Below are 22,817 nucleotides of genomic sequence, written 5' to 3'. Positions count from 1 at the left end.
GCTTATATTGAGGCTTGGCAAAGAGCAAATCTCGTTCAACGTGTTCAAGGCAATGAAATTTCTGACTGAGTCAGACAGCTGTTTCCAGATCGATGTAATTGACAGAATAATTCAAGATACATTTCGGCTACATCATCCTTCCGATGCTTACGAGGTGTGCATTGCACATTCTCAATCCACTCATACTGATTCGAGTGAGATTGAAACATGTGCACGATTTTTGAAAACTAATCTGTCATACATGTGCAGACGCTACTTCGAAGAACTGGGAACCAGGACTACACAGTCAGTGCCATTTATTTAGCAACCTCCTAAATTGGAACTTAAACAACTGCCACCACACCTGAGATATGCTTACCTGGGGAAATCTTCTACACTTCCGGTTATTATTTCAAGTACTGTCAGTGAGGTGGAGGAAGAGAAACTACTTCGGGTTCTAAGGGAAAACAAAACAGCCATTGGATGGTAGATTGCAGATATCAAGGGGATCAGTTCGTCGCTATGCATGCACAAAATACTCATGGAAGAAAAATTCAAACCAAGCATTGATGGTCAGCGGAGATTGAATCCACACATGAAGGAAGTAGTTAGGGCTGAGGTATTGAAGTTGCTCGATGTAGGCATCATCTATCAAATATCTGATAGTGCTTGGATCAGTGCAGTACAAGTTGTTCCCAAGAAAAGGGGTATCACAGTGATAGAAAACGAGAAAAATGAGTTGATTCCTACAAGGACTGTGACTGGATGGAGAGTTTGCATTGATTACCGCAAACTAAATGCTGCTACTCGAAAGGATCACTTTCCATTACTGTTCATTTATCATATGCTAGAGAAACTAGTAGGGCATTCGCATTATTGTTTTCTGGATGGATATTCCGGTATAATCAGATTCCAGTAGCACCTGACGATTAGGAGAAGACAACTTTCGTTTGCCCCTACGGTACCTTTGCATACCGTAGGATGCCGTTTGGTTTATGCAATGCTCCTGCTACTTTTCAGTGCTACATGATGGCTATCTTCTCAGATATGATTAAGAAATTCATTGAGGTCTTCATGGAAGATTTCTCAGTGTTCGGGTCTTCATTTGATTAGTGCTTGGAGCATTTAAGTCTTGTGCTACAGTGGTGTACGGAGACTAACTTGGTATTGAATTGGAAGAAATGCCACTTTATGGTACAGGAAGGCATCGTGCTATGACACAGAATCTCAGCAAAGGGTATTAAAGTGGACAGAGCAAAGATTCAGGTGATCGAGAAATTACCGCCACCTACATTTGTGAAAGGTGTTCGTAGTTCCTCGCGCATGCCGATTTCTACAAAAGGTTCATCAAGGATTTCTCAAAGATTACTAAACCGTTGTGCTATCTGTTGATGAAGGAGTCCACTTTTGAGTTCACAGATGAGTGTCTGCTTGCTTTTAACACCTTGAAGGAGAAGTTGATTTCTGCACCCGTGATCATTACGCCAGATTGGAATTTGCCATTTGAATTAATGTGCGACGCCAGTGATTATGCTGCTGGGGCTGTCTTAGGACAACGAAGAAATAAGATATTTCACGTGATTTACTATGCAAGTAAGACCTTGAACGAAACTCAACTCAATTATGCCACTACAGAAAAAGAGCTCCTTGCCGTAGTCCACGCCTTTGACAAATTTCGATCATATCTCGTGGGATCAAAGGTCATCGTTTACACAAATCACGCTGCTATCAAGTACTTAATGGAAAAGAAGGATACAAAGCCACATCTCATTCGTTGGATACTGTTGCTTCAAGAGTTTGACTTGGAAATCAGGGATAAGAAAGGCAATGAAAATGTAGTGGCAGACCACTTATCTCGACTCGAGGCCACAGAACAGACAGAAACAGTGGAAATCAACGAAGTCTTCCCAGATGAACAGATTTTTGGTTTGGAAGAGGTACCCTGGTATGCAGACATCGTTAACTACTTAGCCAGATCTATTATGCCGCCTGATTACTCCAGTCACCAGAAGAAGAATTTTTTCTCTGAATTGAAATATTATTTCTGGGAGGATCCCATCCTATACAGGTGGGGTGCAGATCAAATTGTGCATCGCTGCGTACCTAAGGAAGAAGTGCCTTTGATATTAGAACATTGTCATTCATCTACATATGTAGGGCATTTTGATGCTTCAAAAACAGCAGCGAAGATCCTTCAATCAAGTTTTTATTGGCCTACACTATTTAAAGATGCTTTTGAATTCGTGAAAAGGTGTGACCGATGTCAACTCACCGGAAATATATCCAGGAGAAATGAAATGCCTTTAAAAAGTATCCTAGAGGTGGAACTATTCGACGTTTGGGGGGATCGACTTCATAGGGCCATTTCTCCCATCCTTCTCTAATCAATACATATTAGTGGTTGTGGACTACGTATCAAAGTGGATAGAGGTCGTTGCACTGCCTACCAATGATGGGAAGGTGGTGATTGAGTTTCTAAAGAAACATATTTTTACCCGCTTTGGAACACCGAGGGCTATTATCAGTGACGGGGGCAAACACTTCTGCAATCGTCAGTTCGAACAATTGTTGGCTAAATATGGTGTTAAACATCGTGTAGCCACTGCATACCATCCCCAAACCAGTGGACAGGTCGAAGTGTCCAATCGACAATTAAAGTGTACTTGAAGTCACAGTAAGTTCATCACGAAAGGGTTGGTCTAAGAAATTGGACGACGCCTTGTGGGCCTATAGGACTGCATTCAAGACCCCTATAGGAATGTCACCATATCGACTGGTTTTCGGGAAAGCATGCCACTTACCTCTTGAGATAGAACATCACGTTTACTGGGCAATGAAGAAATTGAATTTGGATTTGAAGGCTATGGGTGAAAAACGTCTCCTACAACTTAATGAGCTGTATGAGCTCAGAATGGAAGCCTACGAGAATTCAAGAATCTACAAAGAGCGCACCAAAAAATGGTATGACATGCACATTCAGAGGCGTGAATTTATGGTGGGGCAGAAAGTGCTACTCTACAACTCTAGGCTTAAGCTGTTTTCAGGAAAACTCTGATCGAGGTGGTTTGGTCCGTATACTATTACACAGGTTTTTCCCCATGGGGCAGTTGAGATCACTCACGATAGCAAGGGGACATTCAAGGTCAATGGACAGCGTCTGAAGCGCTATTGGGGCGGCGATTTTTCAAAAGAAAAGTCTACCGTTCATCTTAAACCACCAGAATAAAGCAACACGGTAAAGTTGAGCTATTGACTATAATCTAGCGCTGGGTGAGAGGCAACCCACTTTATCCTTTTATTCGCTTACTTTTCACATTATTTTATTTTCGCATTTACATTCATTTTAATAGGATCGAATTATCATCTCCATAATTTTCTGGGCATTACCCACATTGGTCGGTTAGTTTGAAATGGCTTTGGGGTGTTTGAGAATATGATTCACGCATTTTTAGATTAAAAAAAAAAATTTACGAGGGAAATAGTTTTTTTGCATTTCAGTGTTTCAAAAAAAAAAAGAAAAAAAAAGTTGGTCTATGCGATCGCATAGACATAATTTCTATTCGACCGCATAGATAGTTACCGAAAACAAAGTTGGGGGAATTCTTATTACTACGCGGCCGCATAGTACTAGATCTCGATCATGGTTTTAAACCATGACCGAGACATTCCATCTCCCATTCTCCCCTCTCTTGCCTCACACACTCTACAATCCACACACCACACTCCTACACGAACCACTCCCTTACTTCACTCCACTCCCCATCATCACCTCGATAAATCGACACTCAACGCCTCCATTGTGACTTCAAGGTGAGTTCATTTTCCTTTTTCCCTCAATACAATTTTCTTCTACTTTGATTCGTCATGCAACTTTACTTTTTGAACTTGTTTGTGGGAAATGGACATTAGGTAGTCGTTGAATTTGTGAATGTTGAACTTGGTTTATGTTTTGGATTGGTGGCACATCACATTTTAGGTATTTTGTAAGTTTCCAATGCATGTATGTTACATGTTCGATAAAATGCCTAGTCGAGCCTTCTGGTGCATTATGTGATATCTCGCAATTTTTATTCCAAATACGTACCCTAACATGCACATTGCGATCAATTACCATCAAAATTGAGCTCGAAACACTCACGCACCAACCACTCACACATTAAGGCACTCGTGTTAGGTTCACGTCACCTCATCGCACCCACTTCGTCCCTTGCTTTAAGTACCCGTACGACGTCCAATGAGCTTGAAATTTGAATATGTGCCACTCCACACTACATACTTTCATATGCCCGAAGGTTGATCAGGAAAAATTCTAGTTTTCTCGATGATGTCTGGGGGCGAACGTGCACACTTAATCATCGGGTTACTCGATTCATTTTGGTTGTTTGGACCTATGTTTGTGTGTAACTTGTTACTTTGCTTTCCTTGGACGTTCTTGAGCATGTTTTCTTGATTTGCATGTTACCACATTCACAACCACTTGAACGACTATGTATCACATCACTTCCACCTTGCAACGCATAAACACATGGCATGTCACGGCACCTTACGTCCCATACTTTCCACCATTAATTGGCATACCAAACAAAGTCCATTTGCTTTGAAATTTGAATACATGGTAGATCTCATTGAATACTCTCATATGCCCAGAGATTGCCTGGGGGAACTTCTAGTTTTCTCGATGATGTCCGGGGCCGAACATGCGCACTCGATCATGGATATGATTTTTTTTATATGTGTTTGTTTTGGCCTAACTTTCCAATTGTTCACCTCAACATTCTCTTTACACATCCCTCTTTGTCATATTTTGATACGTGCACACCATGGTATTCTATATGCTTGTTGAAGCAAGTTTGGGGGGTTTGTAAACTATTTGTGTCGCATACCTCATTCCCCCTATCGTTTTCATTACCGCAATTTACTGACTACTGTATCTTTAACTTTGCAGGATGCCCCCAATGCGTACATCAAAGGGAAAGGAGAAAGTTGGTTCCACATCTGGCACAGCCCGGACTAGGGAACCCGAAGGGGGAGTCCGGCGTTTTCTTTCTTCCGACCAAGCAGCCCGCTATGCCAATGTTATCCGGGAATGGGCGCTTATCCCCGAAAGACCAGTTAAATTGGATGATTTCCCGAATTTTGAACTGTTTTTATCTAGTCCACAACTATGGGTGGGAGAAGGTGATTGAAAGACTGCACCCCGTCTATGAAAACTTGGTGCGGGAATTCTATGCAAATTTCAATGCTGAAATAGACACACGGGGATCTGACCATTTGCATCAGACTTAGGTTCGGGGCAAATGGATCATGTTTTCACCTGAGGTAATACATGACTACTATCATCTCACCTGGGCAAATATAGTCCCAGTCCCGCATGATTTCAACTGGGTTGAAGTGGCCGAAGTTTTATTGGGACGGGAAAATGCTTGGCCGCTCCCTACTGCTGATTGGTATCATATAGACCTCACTCCGTCTATCGCCATCCTTTGGTTATTCATCTGCCACAACATCGAGCCGATCTCCTATCGGACGACATTCACCGATTAGAAGGCAGACTTTATTTACCACTTAGTTCGAGGGAACAAAATTGACTTTGCCACCTATATATACAATCAAATACACATTATAGGCGCATGGGGTGACACGCACACATCACTGATATTCCCAAGCCTGATAAGTGGAATTTGTAGAGCAGCTGGCATACAAGTTCAGCCAAGGGAGGCACCGGAGAAACCAAGTCCTTTTATCAAACGCCTCACACTCGAGGCCCAAGACCGCGCCAAGATTAAACATCAGCAGAAATTGGAAAACGTCAGCAGAAATTGGAAAACGAGCGCTAGCGACAGCAACAGGCTACAGAGGGACAAGTAGCTGTGGACTTTGAGATGCCACAGACTCCGCCACCACCAGTTGACATGGACACCCAGTTATTACGACGGATGTTTGCTACTATGACTGGACACGGCCGGGACATGCAGCAGCTTCAGTAATCCTTTGGGGCACTGACTACCACAATTCAGCAGGTACAGACAGGTATGGCATCTGCACGAAACTTCGCATCCACTGCCAGCAGTGAATCCATCGTCGCATGCAGACAGATGAGTACTTTTGATGGGCGTCTGGGCATGTGCGTTAGCCGGATGGACGGTATACAGTGGTGGGTGAACGAGTCTTGGGACCGCCTAGGGAATTTGGAAACGAGGGTTCAGGCCATGCAGATGGAGCAAACCTAGCAGTCTGCCATGTTGAGAGAGATCTTATCTCGCCTTCCCTCTCATCCTGGCGATGATGATGCCGGGCCCAACTTTCCATCCCAGCCACCGTTTTGATCATGAGAGTATTGTTTATCCCATTTTGATTCTTCATCTTCATTTTGTCCTTAAAAATTATGTCATTAATCTTTTGTTAATCTTACATTGAGGACAATGTATTAACTAAGTTTGGGGAGGGTGACATAATTTAATTCATATCTTTATCTGTGTTCATCATTATCTGTTTTTTTTTTATTAATGCATGCATGATGAGTGAAAAAAAAACTTGACATTCTATTCAGTTTGTTTTAATTCTCTTAATGCATGCTTGTGTGGGTTTAATAACCTCGTTCGCTATGATGTTATTGTTGGACTAGTTTAAACTATAAAATTTTGGATCTGGTGTTAATTAGACTAACTGATACTTGTTGATGCAACACTTGACATTATCTATGCACGCTATTCATACTTGACATGTTAGGTGAATGAATGGATTTTGAGCATAAAGTAGGAAAAGAATGATAACCCTCTATTGAATTAACCCATAAACTACCTAAAGACAATTTGGTGATAGTTGAGCTATTATAGGAAAGCATTGAGATGAGTAGAGGCTCCGTGCATGAAATTTATTGTGTGGATTGCCTAGACCAGTTGGGTGAAGATTAGGTGAAAATCTTAAATTAGGGGTTGGTTTTGGAAACTAAATGTCTAGAACAATAAGGGCATAAAATAAATTTGTGAGAATAAGACATTTCTTTTCATGCCTTTATGACTCGAGCAAGTAAGCCTGTAAGGATATTTCAAAATCTGGTGCCCTAAGGTCAACTGGCTTGGGAGTCACCGGCCTAAAGCTCACTAAAAGAGTCATATAGAAAGCAAGAGAGAAAGAGGTCAATAAAAAGTCATCTTATCAAGCCTTTATAACTCGAGTGAATAAGCTTGTAAGGATATTTCAAAATCTGGTGCCCTAAAACCAACTGGTTTGGGAGTCACCGGCCCAAACCTCGTTACATGGGTTATAAAAAAAGCAAATGAGAAGATGAAAATCAATCAGAAATTAATAGAGAGAGAGAGAGAGAGAGAGAGAGAGAGAGAGAGAAAACATGACGAAAAGCCCTTAGACATTTGGTTGAAGAGACCGTACCTCTGAGGCGAGACAAGTAATCTAGTCTGATCTTGAGTGTCAAAGCAATCAAATCTAGGAGAGCCTTCGCTTTTTGAAATGTAGACTTCTAAATCCGAACTACGAGAGGGTGAGGACTACAACTATATAAATTCCTAATCTTAAAACACAACACTGGGATAATTGAGTGAAAAGAATAAGTTTGGGGGGCTGTGTATCTCTCGAGTGAGTAAGGATATATTTGACCACTTGGGGTTGGGACTCAGATTCATCATAAATCTGATATGTTAGCATGAATTCACGCACACACACGTCAATTTGCATTAAACAGGTAAAGGTTGATGTCATGTTTGCAAAGATAAATTTTTAAATACTCAGTCCAATCCTGAGCCACAACAGGATATTAAGCCATGTTTGTTCATAATTAAGTCACTATCTTGTTTGAGGACAAACAATAGTTCAAGTTTGGGGGGTTTGATAAGTGTATTTTTACACACTTATTTAGGTCACAAACATGACTTAAATACGAGCAAAATGATTGAATTGTGACTTAATCTTGTACAATTGTGAATTTTAGGAAACAACGATGAACATGGTGAAATTCAAGAGAAAAGACGCGAAAAAGGACTAAAGTGACGCAAAGTGAAAATTCAGGGACCAAAAGTGCAAATATCCAGAAGTTGATCCGATGAACAAATCGAGAAATCAATTAGGCCAATTACCAAATTGACGATATCGTGGGGTGATGAAATGAAAAGAATGAAGAGAAGATGCTAAGAAGTGAAGGATGCAAGTTGGAGGACCAAAACGCAATTTCTCCATAGTTGATAGTACTATGCGACCGCATAGTATTATCCTCTATGCGGTCGCATAGTACCATACCGAAACAAAAAAGGCTTGAAAAATTCCTTCTATGCAGTCGCATAGAACAAAAATCTGAAAAAAATTTAGTTTCCTTTTTCTTCCGAAACTCTTATAGAAACAAGATTTTAGGGTCCTACAAATACAAAAACTGGACCAGAACGAAGGGGACGCCATTTTTACATGTTTTTGGGAGATTTTGAAGAAGAAACAAGAGAGAAAACAAGAGATAAATATCGCGCCAATTGAAGATCAAAGTGAATATTGATTCGGGTGATGTCATTTCTTCAAATACTTTTGAGTTTTGTTCTTTTTAGCATGTTAGGCTAAATTTATTACTACTAGGAGATCGATGAACCTTGTAATACCACGTTTAATTGTTGTTTTGGATTTTTGACGTATGTAAACACCAATTCCGGAATTGATTGATTTATTTCGTTTTTATTTTCATATAATTATTGTGTACGTGATTATATGAATGTGGTGACCTGTTTTATGCATTCGAAAGAAGGAAAATAGGTTCGACATAGTATAAGTCGTCATATGGTCCGATAGAGGATAGAAATATAACTCTATGCCTTGTGTGCATCATTGGATATTCATTAATTATAATGCATGTCGGTATATTAGTATTCCTCATAGAAATATAGTCGAATCATATATTGAGATAGGTTTGGCATTGCTCGAGAGAGATTGCTAAATTAAAATAGGAATATCTATTCATCTTTTTGTGGAATTGTGTGTCAAAGTTGCATAAATGACTATTGAATGGGTATTGCTTGGGGATTCGTGATCCTAGTGAGTTAGAACATCCATTAATTCTCTAAAATTTTAGTAAAATTGCATCCAAGTTACTTTGAACTTAGTATAATCCTTAGTCAATAATTGCATCAACGATTACATTTTGTTAGTTAAAGTACAAAAACGCAATTTGTTTGTCGTGTTTCGGTTAATGTCATATTAGATTAATTCGAACTAATTCAATCCTCGTGGGATCGATACTTGGACTTATAGTCCATTTTACTACTTGTTAACGAACCGTACACTTGCGGTGGGTTTTGAATCGAAACAAATAATTTCGCGAACATATAGAAATCTTAGAGACGATGGGATAGAGTGTTTAGAATGTGTCTTTTACTTATCAATTCATCTTCTTCTCTTTTATTTCGTTTCGCCTTTGTTTTGTCAATGTCATTCGGGATTGATTCCGACACTGGTGCCAAGTTCGGATCTAAAATATAGAAAATCTTCAAGGTTGTGAGAATAAAACTTCAACTTGTCATTTCATCTTGTAAAGTTCAACCCGTCGAATCCGTTAAGTCTCACAAGGTCTTGATTCATCATCTTTATCGTAGCCATGTTTGTCTCACTCTACAAGTTGAAAATATCATTTGAAATTGTTGAACAAAGTTAATAAAGAACAGGAAAAAACCAGCAACAAGAATCCATCAAAATGAAAAGCTTGAACACAATTATGAATTGATGTCCTCAAATGACATTTGTTGCCACCGGAATAAATGCTTGAAGGATTTAATCAAACCTTAATCCAGGTTTGAATAAAGCAAAATTAACTTGAAAAATTAACTTTAAAGAAAAATATATAAAACTTGGTTTGATCTTTAATTTTGGATATAAGTTTTAATGTTTATGATATATTTTCAATAAAGAAAATCACGCATATATACAAAATTACAACCACCATGCGCAAAAATGTGAAAAACTAAGCAAAAAGGGTGTTAAACCCTTAATTCAGAATTCCAATGGACAAATTTTTGTGGGTGCCCATCCTATTCAACAAAATGGCTTCTATAATTGCAACAAAAGGTCGAGGACCTCCCAGGACTAAGGCTGTCAATGGATCGGATATGGATCAGATATACCCATATCTGATCCGATAAGAATAATTATCCGGTCCGATCCGATCCGATAATCCAACGAATATTAGATTGTTAAATCCATATCCAATTTGCTATGTTATTGGATATCCGATCTGATAATCCGATCCGAAATATTTTACACATTTTTTTTATTGTGATATAAAGAAATAACCATATGTTACTATTGACAATTTCCATAACAATCCACAAAATAATACCAAATTAAAAGGAACCAAAATATGAAAAATATTGCAATGACTACATATTCAACAAATGTTATAGATAAAGTGAGCAACAAAAACAAAGGAAAAAAAATCTCAAGCATAGCCTTTGAAGTTTGAGCTCTCTCTCCATATCATATCACCCACAAGTCCACCACGCCTACAAAAAAGGATGTTTAAGAATAAAAGGCTGTACAAAACAAATATCATCTCAAGAAATTGAAAACATAAATTTATATCTAAAACTTACATAAGCTTTAGTCATTAAGAAACATTATTTTAATTTTGTATGGCTTTGTTTGTAACATTCATGTCAAGTTCTGCAAAAAGAACGTGACAAATTAAGTACTTGTAAGGAATAAATAATAATACATAGTCACTTGAGAAAAAAATATAACCAAACTTAATAATTAGAATACCTAGTTACTTACTCTTCTTTTTCAGGGAAGGGAGCCAATCTTGTGTGGTCACCAAAGCTTCTACAGTTTTCGGAAGCAACGAAGCACAAAAATCATCAATTACTCTTCCTCCCACACTCAACGCAGCTTCAGATGCAACAGTAGTTGCTGGAACAGCTAATATGTCACGAGTAATTTTCCTAAGAGTGGGGAATTTAGCATTATTAACCTTCCACCAATTCAAAACTTTAAAATTTTCAGTTCTTGGAAATAATGGTTCCTCCAAGTACTTCTCTAATTCTGACTTTTTCGAAGAACATGACAAATTAGAAGATCGAAATTGTGTTGACCAAGAATCAAACCCACTCAATTGGTCCTCTAGAAATGCCCTCATTCCATGATCACTACTAGAACCAACTTCTTGACTTGCTTCCACTTCAGATTGGGATGAACTATCATCATACTCATTGAAAAGGTCAAATGTTGCCTTACGAACTCTTTCAACATGTGTGCTCATCAACACCATAGAGTTTATCATAATAATATTCAACCAAATCCATTTTAAATCTTGGATAAAAAAACAATAGCAATTGCTAATACCAAACAACACTCCTCCCAATATTTAACAACTTCAATTTCATTGGGCCAGCCATCATACTCAAAAAGCCGTGCTCACTTTTTTCCCATTTAGATAAATGTAGTTGAATATTACAAACATCCGGAAAATACACATTTGATGTGGGGAAATGAGACCAGAAAAATGATTTGTTGCATCATAAAATATTGTCAAGCAATCACATAGAACTTTAGCAATTTTCCATTCTTCATCACTTGGATAGAGTTTATAATTACGATCTGTTTGTGCTAGGCGCCAAAGCACCCCGTTCATCTCTATTGCACTTTCAATCATCTCAAAAGTAGAATTCCACCTAATAGAACAATCCATCTTCACCATTTTCTTATCTTTCAACCTAAGTTGATTTTTTGCATGAGTAAATTTTTGTGTTGCATATGGAGACCTTTTCAAATACTTCACAGTTTCTCTAACCTTATGAATAAACACTCCAATTACTTTTAACCCGTCTTGCACAATCAAATTAGGAATATGAGCACTACAATGCACGTGAAATAACTCACCTTCCAAAGGTATTGCAGACTTGTCACAAAGCCAACTTTTCAAACTTCTTACCATCGCATCATTAACGGTAGCATTGTCAACCACCATGGCGAACAATTTTTTTTCCAGATTCCAATCCAAAATCATATTAGTGATGTATCTAAAAAGTGTTTCCGCGTCATGAGGATATTCGATACATCTATAACCAATTATTTTTTTGTTCAATTCCCAATTATCATCAATAAAATGAGATGTCAAGCATATATAACCAATATCTTGATGATCAGATGTCTAAATATCAGTAGTTAGAGTGATTCAACCTAGGAGTTTCTCTAAGTGGTTGTGTAACTTTTCCTTTTCACGTTTGTAAACCTCAAGGACATCCGACCTCACTGTATTTCTTGACACAAGTTTAAACATTGGTTGCAAACCATTACAAAATATCTCAAAATATTCATGTTTAGCCATATTAAAAGGATAATTATGCATCATAACCATCTTAGCAAAATCCATCCTACTTTTCAATTGGTCAAACTTATGATTTTGAACCATGGCAGCAGCCTTTGGGAAACTTTTGGATATGGATAGCATTTGTTGACCAATGTCTCTACTACTTTTCCCATTACACCTGTCCAAGTGATTCTTTAAGTGGTTGTTCCTTTAACACTCACTCCTACAAATTCTTTACGACAATGTTTGCACTTTGCAATTTCATTTCCTTTTGGCCCCTTAAATTTTATAAAATAATTTCATACCTTTGAAGTCAATTTTCGTCTCTTAGGAGAAGGTGGAGGTGAATCTTCAACTTGTATAACATTCCTAGCATCATCTTTTTTCTCTACTTCAGTGTTGAGCTCGTCAGCCATTATATGTATCCAAAAAGCCCTAAAATCAAGGTCAATATGTTAAAACAATGAGGGAAACAACGAAACAACAAAATGAAAACAACAAAACAAGAAAAATTAGAAAATGAAGGTTAATAAGTTAAAACAACTTGAGGAAAACAAAACAAGAAAAGGGCATTAAATTTTTAAGGGCATATATGCTGATGAAATCTTGTTGGAGATGACATACAAAGAAAAATCAAAGAAGAATAAACCTTAATTTTTAGAAGAATATCCGTTTTTGCTGCGTAGTCGTAGAGATGAAGAGGCGTAGAAACGTAAATATGAGCTAAAGATGGAGAATACCATGGGATTTCCATTTTTTAAGTCTGATTCATCTATGGTCCAATTAGAATTTGGAGAATATGAAAGGTTTTTTTTTGAATTAACTGATTAATTTCTAGAAAGAAAAAAAATGAATGTTCAGGAAACCAAAATGTCAAACGTGGTTGGAAGAATGATAATGTCAAGCCCATTATCCTCATTTGTCAGATTGGCACATGGATTGGGATGGAAGTGTCAAGCCCATTCGTGTTTCAACATTTCTTTATTTTTTTTTTCTCAATACACAATTTATTATAATATATATTAGTGTTATTGGAATTTAATAATTTTGATATCCTTAATTAAAAATTCATTAAAATTCATAAAGTATAAGATCAATTTTTTTATTTAAAAAAAATTGCAATAAATTATGTGATAATATACAAAATATATTTTATTATAATAAATCAGATCGGATTTACCTATATCCATATTTGCTCCATTTAATTAACGGATTATCATATTCGGATCTTAATCGGCTTATCGGACTAAAACCTTAAATCCATCTCCCATTAATTTCATCGGATTCGGATCAAAATCCAATCCATTGACAGCCCTACCCAGGACCTCCTTTTTTTTTTTTTTTTTTTTTTGCATTCACCCTTTTTTGTTATCATTTTGTTTTCACTTTTTTCTCATGGTTAATCAATTTCATCAGTTTCAAAATTACTCCTCATTGTTAATTTGAACAATATCCAGCACCTCAAACTTATTTATGAAGTAGATAAATTAACAAACAAAAAAGGGAAGTTTGACACAGTAGTTAATCTATTCTAATTCAAGAGCTGGGCTGATAATAGTAATATTCTTATTATAACCAGAATGCTGGCAACCATGATGAACTCCATACTGCTGCAATCGGCTTTGGAGATATTGGTTGTGCATTCTCTATGCCAGAGTTTGCTGAATCGTATAGCAGACAACAAGCCATCAGGCATCTTGAAAAAGGAAGAGTTGTGATATTTGGTGATATTGAGTTGGGACGGGAAATCCACTCATTTCTAATAAATTAGAATAGAACACTTAATATATGAGCGAATAATAGATAGTGTATTAATGTCAATTAGAATAGAACACTCTTTAATGAACTAAATTACCAAGTTTTGACCAAATTCCTTGGTTTATTGGTATGACCTGAACTATACACAAATGGTCCCAAAACATCATTGGTACAGAGCAAAAATTACCCTTTGTTGATTGGTATTAGCTGAACTATACACAAATGGTCCCAAATCTCTATATCAAATGGTCCTAAGTTACCAAATCACGCCACACGTTTTACAAAAAAAGAGAAACATTTTGGGATCATGTAGAATTTTTTGTATAGTTCAGCTATTTTTGTAGTACGTGTAACATGACTTGGTAATTCGGGACCATTTGATATAATTCAAACTATTGGTATTGAGCGGAAAAATTATGTATGAATACTCGAAGTTTTGTTAAAGCAAAATGGTATAAAGTTGTAATCTCGTCCTAAAATAAAGAAGAAATCTTTGACCAAATTACCCTTGGACAAATCACACGAGTGTAGTACAGATGACCATTTGATGGGACAAATGAACATAATGAAGCTGCACGGGTGATTTGCATAAACTCATTCGTACATCAAAAGTGTACATCATCTAAGTTGGCAAGATTTGATTGGTAAAAAAATTGTCAAATAGTGTAGTGCCACATGGCACGATGTAAAATATGTTGTAGATATAACATGATTAAATCAGATTTTGTGTAGATTGCATTCGTCTGTCAATTTTTTGACGTTTTCCTTTTCACTGCATGCCATTAGTCGTCATTAAAGTAAAATGGTTAAATTAGGCCTTGTTTGGTGCATTTTATTAAGTAACCTGCTTAATTCATTTACTCACTCTAATATATATTTTTTAGTAATAATTTTCTTCAAAATAATAATAATAGACCTATAGTCAAAAAAGGCCGTCTAGCACAATATCTCTCTCTAGACTAGTCGACCCACAATATATTCCTTCTTGAACTTGAATTAGGCAAAATAAGTGTGAGGTCAACCAAGCCTTGTCAACTCAATCCCAACCCACCTTTCGCACTCGTAGGTTAGTGACAACTGCTCACCTCTTATGTTTCTTTCGAAGAGGTTTCGCCCTAATTAGAGTTTGATCTGAAGTACTTAAATGTTTTGTCTTCTCACGTAGTGGGACTACTGTAGATTGTTTCCAACATATCTTGATTAGCTCTCAGCACCTACAAAATCTCTGTCCATTGACTTTGAATTTTTATTTTATGAACTTTCGTAGCTAGTGAAGTTTCTTCTAAAACAAAATTAAGAAATATAATTTTTAATTCTTTTCTTCATTTCTCATTTATTGCGCTCAATTTAATTACTACTATTGCTTCAACCAAACATAACTTATATAAATAAATATAATGCATTTGTACACGAATATCTTGGTAACATTACTAAGGAAGAATCATCTACATGTACAAACTTTTTTTTACAAATTCTCTTACGCACTACTCACAATAGAGGTGAGGATTACAAGTCGACGCCCCCCAGGGCACATCCAAGTTGGCGGAACAATCATATTGGGGGGCTCTGGAACCAAGTGTGGGGAGTTCGATTCCTGGTTGGAGCAGCCAAGTGATGTAATAATCAGAGGAAGGGTTGGAGCAGCTTGGTGATGTAATAACCATGGAAGAGGGTCCCTTTGGGGAAGGAGTAAAAGTCATGTGGGAACCTGGGAACCAACAAGGGCACAACCTGCGATTTACCTCCACTAGTCACTGAGGGGCCGGGGGCTAGAGGTCCAGGATTTAGTCCGACTAAGCTGGGACACCTGGGTTATCAAAAAAAAAAAAAAAGAGGATTACAAGTCGACAATTTTTAAATTCAAGAGGGGTCCAATAATTTTGTGAGAATGAGTACACTATTTTATCAACAAGATTTTGTACAAATATCTTTATCTATTAAGGAAATCATTGTAAATATGCACATAATGAGTCCACCTACCACACCCAAAGACCCAATTTTGAAATGCAAGTTTGCTATTATTTCAATTTTTAATTTTATACCTCAAATCATTATTATTTTAAAAGATTCAAGGATAAGAATGAAGGTTGAAATGTGCCTTTTGGTCAATCAACTTTTCGTTCTCAAGTTTCAACTTCACTACCAATTACGTGTTAGCATGGAAAATGCCATCTCGCTGGCCATCAATTTTCATCTAATAAAGCTGTACTGGGCCCATCTGGCCCTGTACAGCCAGCACAACCCATTTTCATCGGGCTTGGAACTGTTCATTTTCTAAGCATTTAAATTTTTAAATAAATTTTAATTCAAATTTACCGTAGTCTATTTACAAAAATTTCAAATATAAGGTCTTTCACGTCCTACTAAATCGAAAGGTGAAATGGTTTGAATCCACACTTAAGACTAGTGAAAGGTCCAAACTCCAAAGGGTGCATACAGAAAGTCAAAAAGAATGCGAGTCATACTACATGTAGAATTATTTTTTACAATATTGATTGTCGATCATACTTGTCATCATCATATTCATCCATTTCAAGAACTGTTTTTAAAATTACTGGATCAAATTTTGACATCAATGTTGTCATCCATTATTTTCAACAATAATTGTACAAATAGATTAATTCAAAGAGATGCTCGTGCACTGTAGTGATATGATATTTGAAAAATTATTAGAAATTTGACCCCGAATTTTATTTATTTTTATTTTTATTTCGGAAATTGATGGCTATGAACCCTTTTCAATCACAATAATATTCTTAAATCATTGATCACCCTAAAGCTAAAAAGATTGTGCAATTAAAATATGAATATGCTCCAATTGTATTTCGTGTGAATAGTTTAAACCAATAATCTCAGTCATGGAATCACCTTATCCTAAATTTAAAGTTGTCATTACTTTTCTTCTCACAAAATGTGTTGATTAGACTACATAGATTTATCATGGAAACATTAAAGATTATAAAGTGTTGAACTAGGTCATACAAAAGTTTGAGATGGTTAAAGAGAGTTAGAATTTATTTATTTAGCTCCGGTTTGGTTTGCTAAAAATCATATTTTTAAAGATTTTGATAAAAGTTAATGAATATATGGTTGAAATATCAATTTTAAAAAATAAAATTAAATTCCATTAATTGTGTGATGAAATTAATTGTTGAGTTTGACTTAATTTTTTATCAAATTTTAAATTAAACTAAATTTGGACTTAATTCGACTTCTTCCTTGTAGGTTAAGATTTTATTAATCAAAAGTTTATTCTATGAAAGTTTTATTAGTGAGTGGTGACAATGTTTGCACTTAATATATTTGCATCATCTATTACATCATGTTGGACTATTTAATCTAAAACTAAAGATTATGATGGTTCGTGCCCACCCTACATCTCCCTGCCTCGTCAGGGATCGGAGCATGGTACATGCTCTGCACCCCGAAACTAAGTTAACAATGCAGGAAATTGATTCATGTTACCATCCTACTTAAAATAGATGTCACAAAGAGAACGAATTTTATTTTTGTATTAATATCTTCAATAGAGGAGATACTTTATACGTAGTAGTATTCTAAAATGCGTGAAAAGACGAGTCAAGGCTTGATGAAGGCCCCCGCATATGAAAAAAGATGTTCAATACTATTTTAACCCTCTATAATGAGGCCTTATAGGTATCAAAAGGCATGATTAATATGGGCTTAGGCGTCAAAAGATGTGTAAGTATTTTATTTTATATGTTTTGTTTTCAATTTTTAACAGTTAAGTTAACTAATTAAATAAAATGAATCATTATAAATAATTATAGCACTATACTAAAATTAAGAAAAAATTTATTTTGTAAAAATTCATAAGACTTGAAGTTGAGCATTGCACCGTTATTTCACTATTCCAATCGTAATTTTTGACTTCTTCTCTCACAGGTGGACCCTATTTTTTTTCTAACGATCAAAAAATCAATTCTCAAAATACCTTCCAAATGGGGCTAAGCTTATCCCTTTTCAATTCCATTAAATCTTTATTCTCAACGAACTAAACACGTAAACAATAGCAACCAACACATGTACTATTTATCCCTATCTTTGAATTCAATGGTTGAAAGAAAGCACACTAAAAAGCCAATTTGAAAAGATGTGAAGTTGATATCATTAATTATTTCTGGTTATTGTGGTTTGTTCATTATTCCAAAATGCTTTTGAAATGAAAGAAAGAAGAGAGAGATACAAACAAAGATTGTATGACAAATCATTGGATTACATATAATAATGGAAGTAGAAGTTTGTATTCAAATATTTAATTCCCAATAAGGATTATGGGGTGGGCCCATGTCGGTTGCTTATTAAAATCATCAAAATCTATTCACATGTTATGTGACCCTATCATGAACTAAGGTAGGGCAATGCATGTGACACCTATCATAAATTGGTGCTAAGTTGTTGAGTTAATCATGGTCAAGTGGTTGTCTTTTTTATTTGGAAGCCTACGTAGGACTAGACAAGGATCCTACGTGGGATTTCCACCATGTTTGGTTATGTTTACAACCAATTTAAGTTACTTTTAAGTAACTAGCAAGAATTACTAGTTTAAAAAAATTATCTTGTTTAAAAGTAAAATGTTAGTAGATACGTTGAATCAAATACAACTTGATACTAGACAAGGGCATAATAATATTATTATCATGATATTTTTAGGGCCCGTTTGACAAAACTTTTAAGAAGTCAAAAGTTATTTTGAAGATTAAAAAATTACCTCTGTTTATGTTTAAGAGCTTGTTTGGTAGATATTTTGATAATTGATTTTTTGATCGTTAGAGATAAAGTGGGTCCTATCTGTGAGAGAAAAATTTAAAAATAACAGTTGAAATAATGAAATAACGGTCAAAAAATTGATTTTAATTGGTTTAAAATTCCTACCAAACAATCGCTAAATAATTTTCTAAAGATATTTCGTCTTGACAAAAAGAGATTTTTGAAGAAATTGTCACAAGTTAACTTTCTTAGAAATTTATGGTACAAGAAGTAGAAGTTATGCTAAACAGACATTTAGCCTCCGTTTGTTTATCATTTTTGGAAGAATAAGAATGAAAAATATAATCGTTACGGATCACGCACAAGAGATAGAAATTGAAATTTGGTGATTTGATGTGATGGATAACGATTATATTTTTCATTTTCATGAGAAAATAATGGGAACCAAACAAGAGTTTAATAAGATAAATTAGATGATATCAATTAGTGATATATCATTCTCCAAATATAAAAAATCTCAAATTTGGTAATAAGATGTAAAAATGTCGAAAGATTGATGCAAAAAGTAGAGGAAAAGAATTGAATAACTAGAAATGTTAGTTTGTGTGCACTAATAATTGATGTTGATAAAGAGCACAGCACTTTAGCAGACATCTTCATGAATACGCTACCATTTGTCCCCATTCTCTCAGTCCTTGAAAGAGATGATGCATTCATACACGCCCTTCCCTTCAATTAATGGGGTTTGAATGAAATCATTGAAAAAAGGAACCCAATTGACACCCCTTTTTCTTAAAGCATGCCTTGAACCAATGGGACAGGCCAATGAGCACATAAATTTATCCATTGGAAAAATGCACGCTTAAGTACTCCTCACGTAATAGATTTTAGAAAGTAGATCTTTAGTTATGTTTGCCATACTTCAATTTTCAAAAATATCTAAGTTCGTAGTAGATGACTAATCGTTAAAAAGCACTTTGACTTGTGTGTATTATACATTCCAATCCTATTAGCAATTCACACCTCCTTGCTCTCCCTCGTTTCTTCTCACATGGTCCCATGGCTCTCTTTGGCCCCTTGCATTTTACACCTACATCTCTCTCCACTCACCCTGAACTTGTTTTTCGAATTTTCCTCGTGTGTCCTTGGTTCTTTTATTCTGCGTCTACGATATCTCCTAACTTCTCGAGGATGCTTGTTATTGGAAATTTGGGATGCAATTTTTTTTCTTTTGTATTGAAATAAGGCAATGATTGTCGTTTTAATGAAAAATTGACCTTTCAATCGCCGAGTTAAGACCAAAACTTGCTACGAAGTGAAAAGTTATGATTACCTTTCTAAAAACCCACTTGAAAATGAAAAGTTATTACTACACCAACCTGTTCAATCCCTAAAGATAGAGAACTTCATGAGCAAATTTTGATAAAATCCACTAACACCATAAATTACGTTTAGAACTCTCTCTCTTTATTCTTTTAACACATTCTTTAATTAATCTTTAACCTTGTTTGATTTATGTAAGTACGAATTGAGCTAGCAAGACACATACAAATTCAAATTTCAAAATTAATTAAATTATTTGTATGCCAATATTAAGGATGTAAGAATAACAATAAACTAATAGAGGGAAAAAAATAAAAAAGAACAATAATACTTGTACATAATTAAGTTACATAATAACTTATGTACAAATGGTGTGTCAAAAGAGAATGATATTTTTTTATTTTATTTGATTGAAGAAATTTTGATCCAATCATTTCTCTCTTCGTATGTTTGTAAATCATTATGTACATATAACAAAATCGAAAAAAAAGAGCAGTAATTCAATAAAAATTGAATATAATAATTTGGAATAATTCCTTTTGTAATTTATATGTTCCAAGAAAATGAAAGAAAATAAGGGCTACACCTTTTCCTTACCAAACTATTTAACTTTTTTCTACTTGTACTTTTTGCCACAAAATTCACATAATATGAGCTAAAAAAATGCTCATAAGTGGATTTTCTTTAACACCATAAACATCAAACAAAGCCCCCATCCAACAACAACAGATTTCAGTATATCTACACAATTCACATAGAAATTCTAGATATTTCCGTTGTACTTATGAGGCTGCAGACTGGTGGTGGTGGTTGGGGGTAGGCGGTGTTTGGGAGAAAGGGTAAAACCTTGGTCTAGATAAAGGAAATGGATTTATGGGTTTTGTTGTAGAGTCAATATTGGTGGTTCTAGCGTTAGTGGCGGCGGCGGAAGTGGTGGCTACACGTTCACAAGAGGGGCACATGGTGAGTGTGGTGGCTGGGAGTTGACTGCAGAACGGATTTGAAGTCTTGAGAGCCCTTAGTTCTTGTAACTCTTTGTGTAGCCTTCTGTTTTCTTCAGTTAGTGTGTCACAACATCTCTTCAAATACTCGCAATCAACTTCTGTTTGCTTCAACTTTGTTCTGCATAAATACAAACATAAATGCATGAATAATCAGGATTAACGTCCGGGTTCACTCACTGAATCTAATTTTGTACAAAAACAGACCTTGCTCTTCTGTTTTGAAACCAGACTTCAACTTGTCTTGGCCTAAGATTGAGTTGTTTTGCGAGCGCAAGCTTTTGTTTCTGCACAATCCAAATGAAAATAAGAACAGATTTGAAAAGAGAATTTCTTAATAATAATTCGTACTTACAGGATTGAGGGTGCTGTGTTCTTTGAAGCTTTCTTCAAGAAAAGCAGACTGTTCTTTAGATAATCTGAGTTTCTTTCTTGTGTTAAAGCCATTTTCATCGTCATCACTGGCCCTAGAGGATAATACTCTTTCAGTCTCTACGACGTCGTTTCCTCCAAGGTTTTCATTTCCAGTATTTGCATATATGCCAAAATCCCTCTGAAAGGGTGACCCCACACTGTTTGCCGACGACACCTCCTCCGCCGCCGGCAGTCTGTTAACCTCAAACACCCTCGCTGCCGCTAGTAGCCCAACGTTGCCCGATATCGAACCATTCTCTGAACTCCCTGGGTAATTTAAAACAAGAACCAGAAAAAAATTACAAAACTGAAAAGGAAATATTTATGCGGAAAATGAACACAGTAAAATTATATAAAATCAGATGTACTTATTGAAGAAACTGAATAAAAAAAGTTCAAAAAACAAAAAATCCGATTACCGTTATCAGAAGACCATGGAAGGGGATGAAGGTGAGACGGAGTTCGACGAGGAACAGGAGCACGAGGAAGAAGATCCAGTTGAATCCGAGTATTTTCCATGAAATCCTCCCTCGTATCTTCTGAAATATCATCATCACCATCTTTTTCATATGATTTATTTTCTTGATTTCCACCATTTGTGTTCAGACCCAACTCCATGCAGAGATTAAAACCATTTTTCTTGATGGGATTTTGTTGTTCTGAGGCACTGTTCTTCGTCAAGAACTCAACAGGCTTTGATGAATCTCCTAAGCTTAAACGCAACTCCATCTCTCATCCTAGGAAGAATTCTAGAGAGAGAAACTGAAGAGAGATTTCGGATTGACAGCATTGGAAAGAGTCTTTATAGACAGATTTTAGTTGTACCCAATTTATTAATTATAAAATTAATTAATAATTATTAGTAGTTTAAATAAATTACGCGTTAGACTTTGACAAAAAAAAAAATAACAATAATTTTAGCTATACAGATATTGACGTATTGAAAATATTTTCAGTTTAATAATTAATTAATGGGAAAGAAAGATGGGACAAGGAGTGGTAGCAGTAGACCAAACACATAAATCAGGTGACAAGTCCTTTTTTCTTCTCTTTTTCAAGATTTCTTTTGATTTTTTAAGCAATAATAATAATTATTATTATTATTATCTTCTTGAATTAATTTTGTTTTAAGGAATTTAAGTTATGATTAGCATAATTGCCCTTTGACCGACATACTCATGTTGACAAGAACACACGTGAAAGACCTATTTTATTTAATAGGGTAGCAGAGGTCCCACACAAGATTTTGGGGGACCTTAAAAATGTAATAATATTCAATTCTTCTATTCAAATTTCAAACATGTTAAAATTTCGAT

The 22,817-nt window shown here is 35.8% G+C and overlaps 1 protein-coding gene and 1 long non-coding RNA gene across 2 annotated transcripts; both read right to left on the bottom strand.

Moving 5' to 3' along the window:
• Positions 1–10,286: 10,286 nt before the first annotated feature.
• On the bottom strand, positions 10,287–10,827 carry LOC111370259. The gene is made up of 3 exons (XR_002698358.1): positions 10,741–10,827; positions 10,560–10,629; positions 10,287–10,469 (listed from the first exon to the last, which is right to left on the bottom strand). It is a non-coding gene; the product is annotated as an uncharacterized LOC111370259 (long non-coding RNA).
• Positions 10,828–20,609: 9,782 nt separating this feature from the next.
• LOC111370409 (homeobox-leucine zipper protein HOX11-like) lies at positions 20,610–22,287 on the bottom strand. The gene is made up of 4 exons (XM_022992098.1): positions 21,921–22,287; positions 21,443–21,768; positions 21,295–21,374; positions 20,610–21,208 (listed from the first exon to the last, which is right to left on the bottom strand). The coding sequence occupies exons 1-4, from the start codon at positions 22,228–22,230 to the stop codon at positions 20,869–20,871; spliced, it is 1,056 nt and encodes a 351-aa protein (XP_022847866.1). The 5' UTR covers positions 22,231–22,287; the 3' UTR covers positions 20,610–20,868.
• Positions 22,288–22,817: the final 530 nt, after the last annotated feature.

Source organism: Olea europaea, chromosome 21 (genome assembly GCF_002742605.1).
Source record: "Olea europaea var. sylvestris chromosome 21, O_europaea_v1, whole genome shotgun sequence".
Lineage (NCBI taxonomy): Eukaryota > Viridiplantae > Streptophyta > Magnoliopsida > Lamiales > Oleaceae > Olea > Olea europaea.
This window is presented reverse-complemented; position numbering and strand designations above follow the sequence as displayed.

Coding starts and splice junctions, on each gene's coding strand:
- LOC111370409 (XM_022992098.1), bottom strand. CDS start 22,230: ATGGAGTTGCGTTTAAGCTTAGGAGATTCATCAAAGCCTGTTGAGTTC. Junction 21,375..21,442: donor AACACAGCACCCTCAATCCT/GTAAGTACGAAT, acceptor TGGATTGTGCAG/AAACAAAAGCTTGCGCTCGC. Junction 21,209..21,294: donor TTTCAAAACAGAAGAGCAAG/GTCTGTTTTTGT, acceptor GTATTTATGCAG/AACAAAGTTGAAGCAAACAG.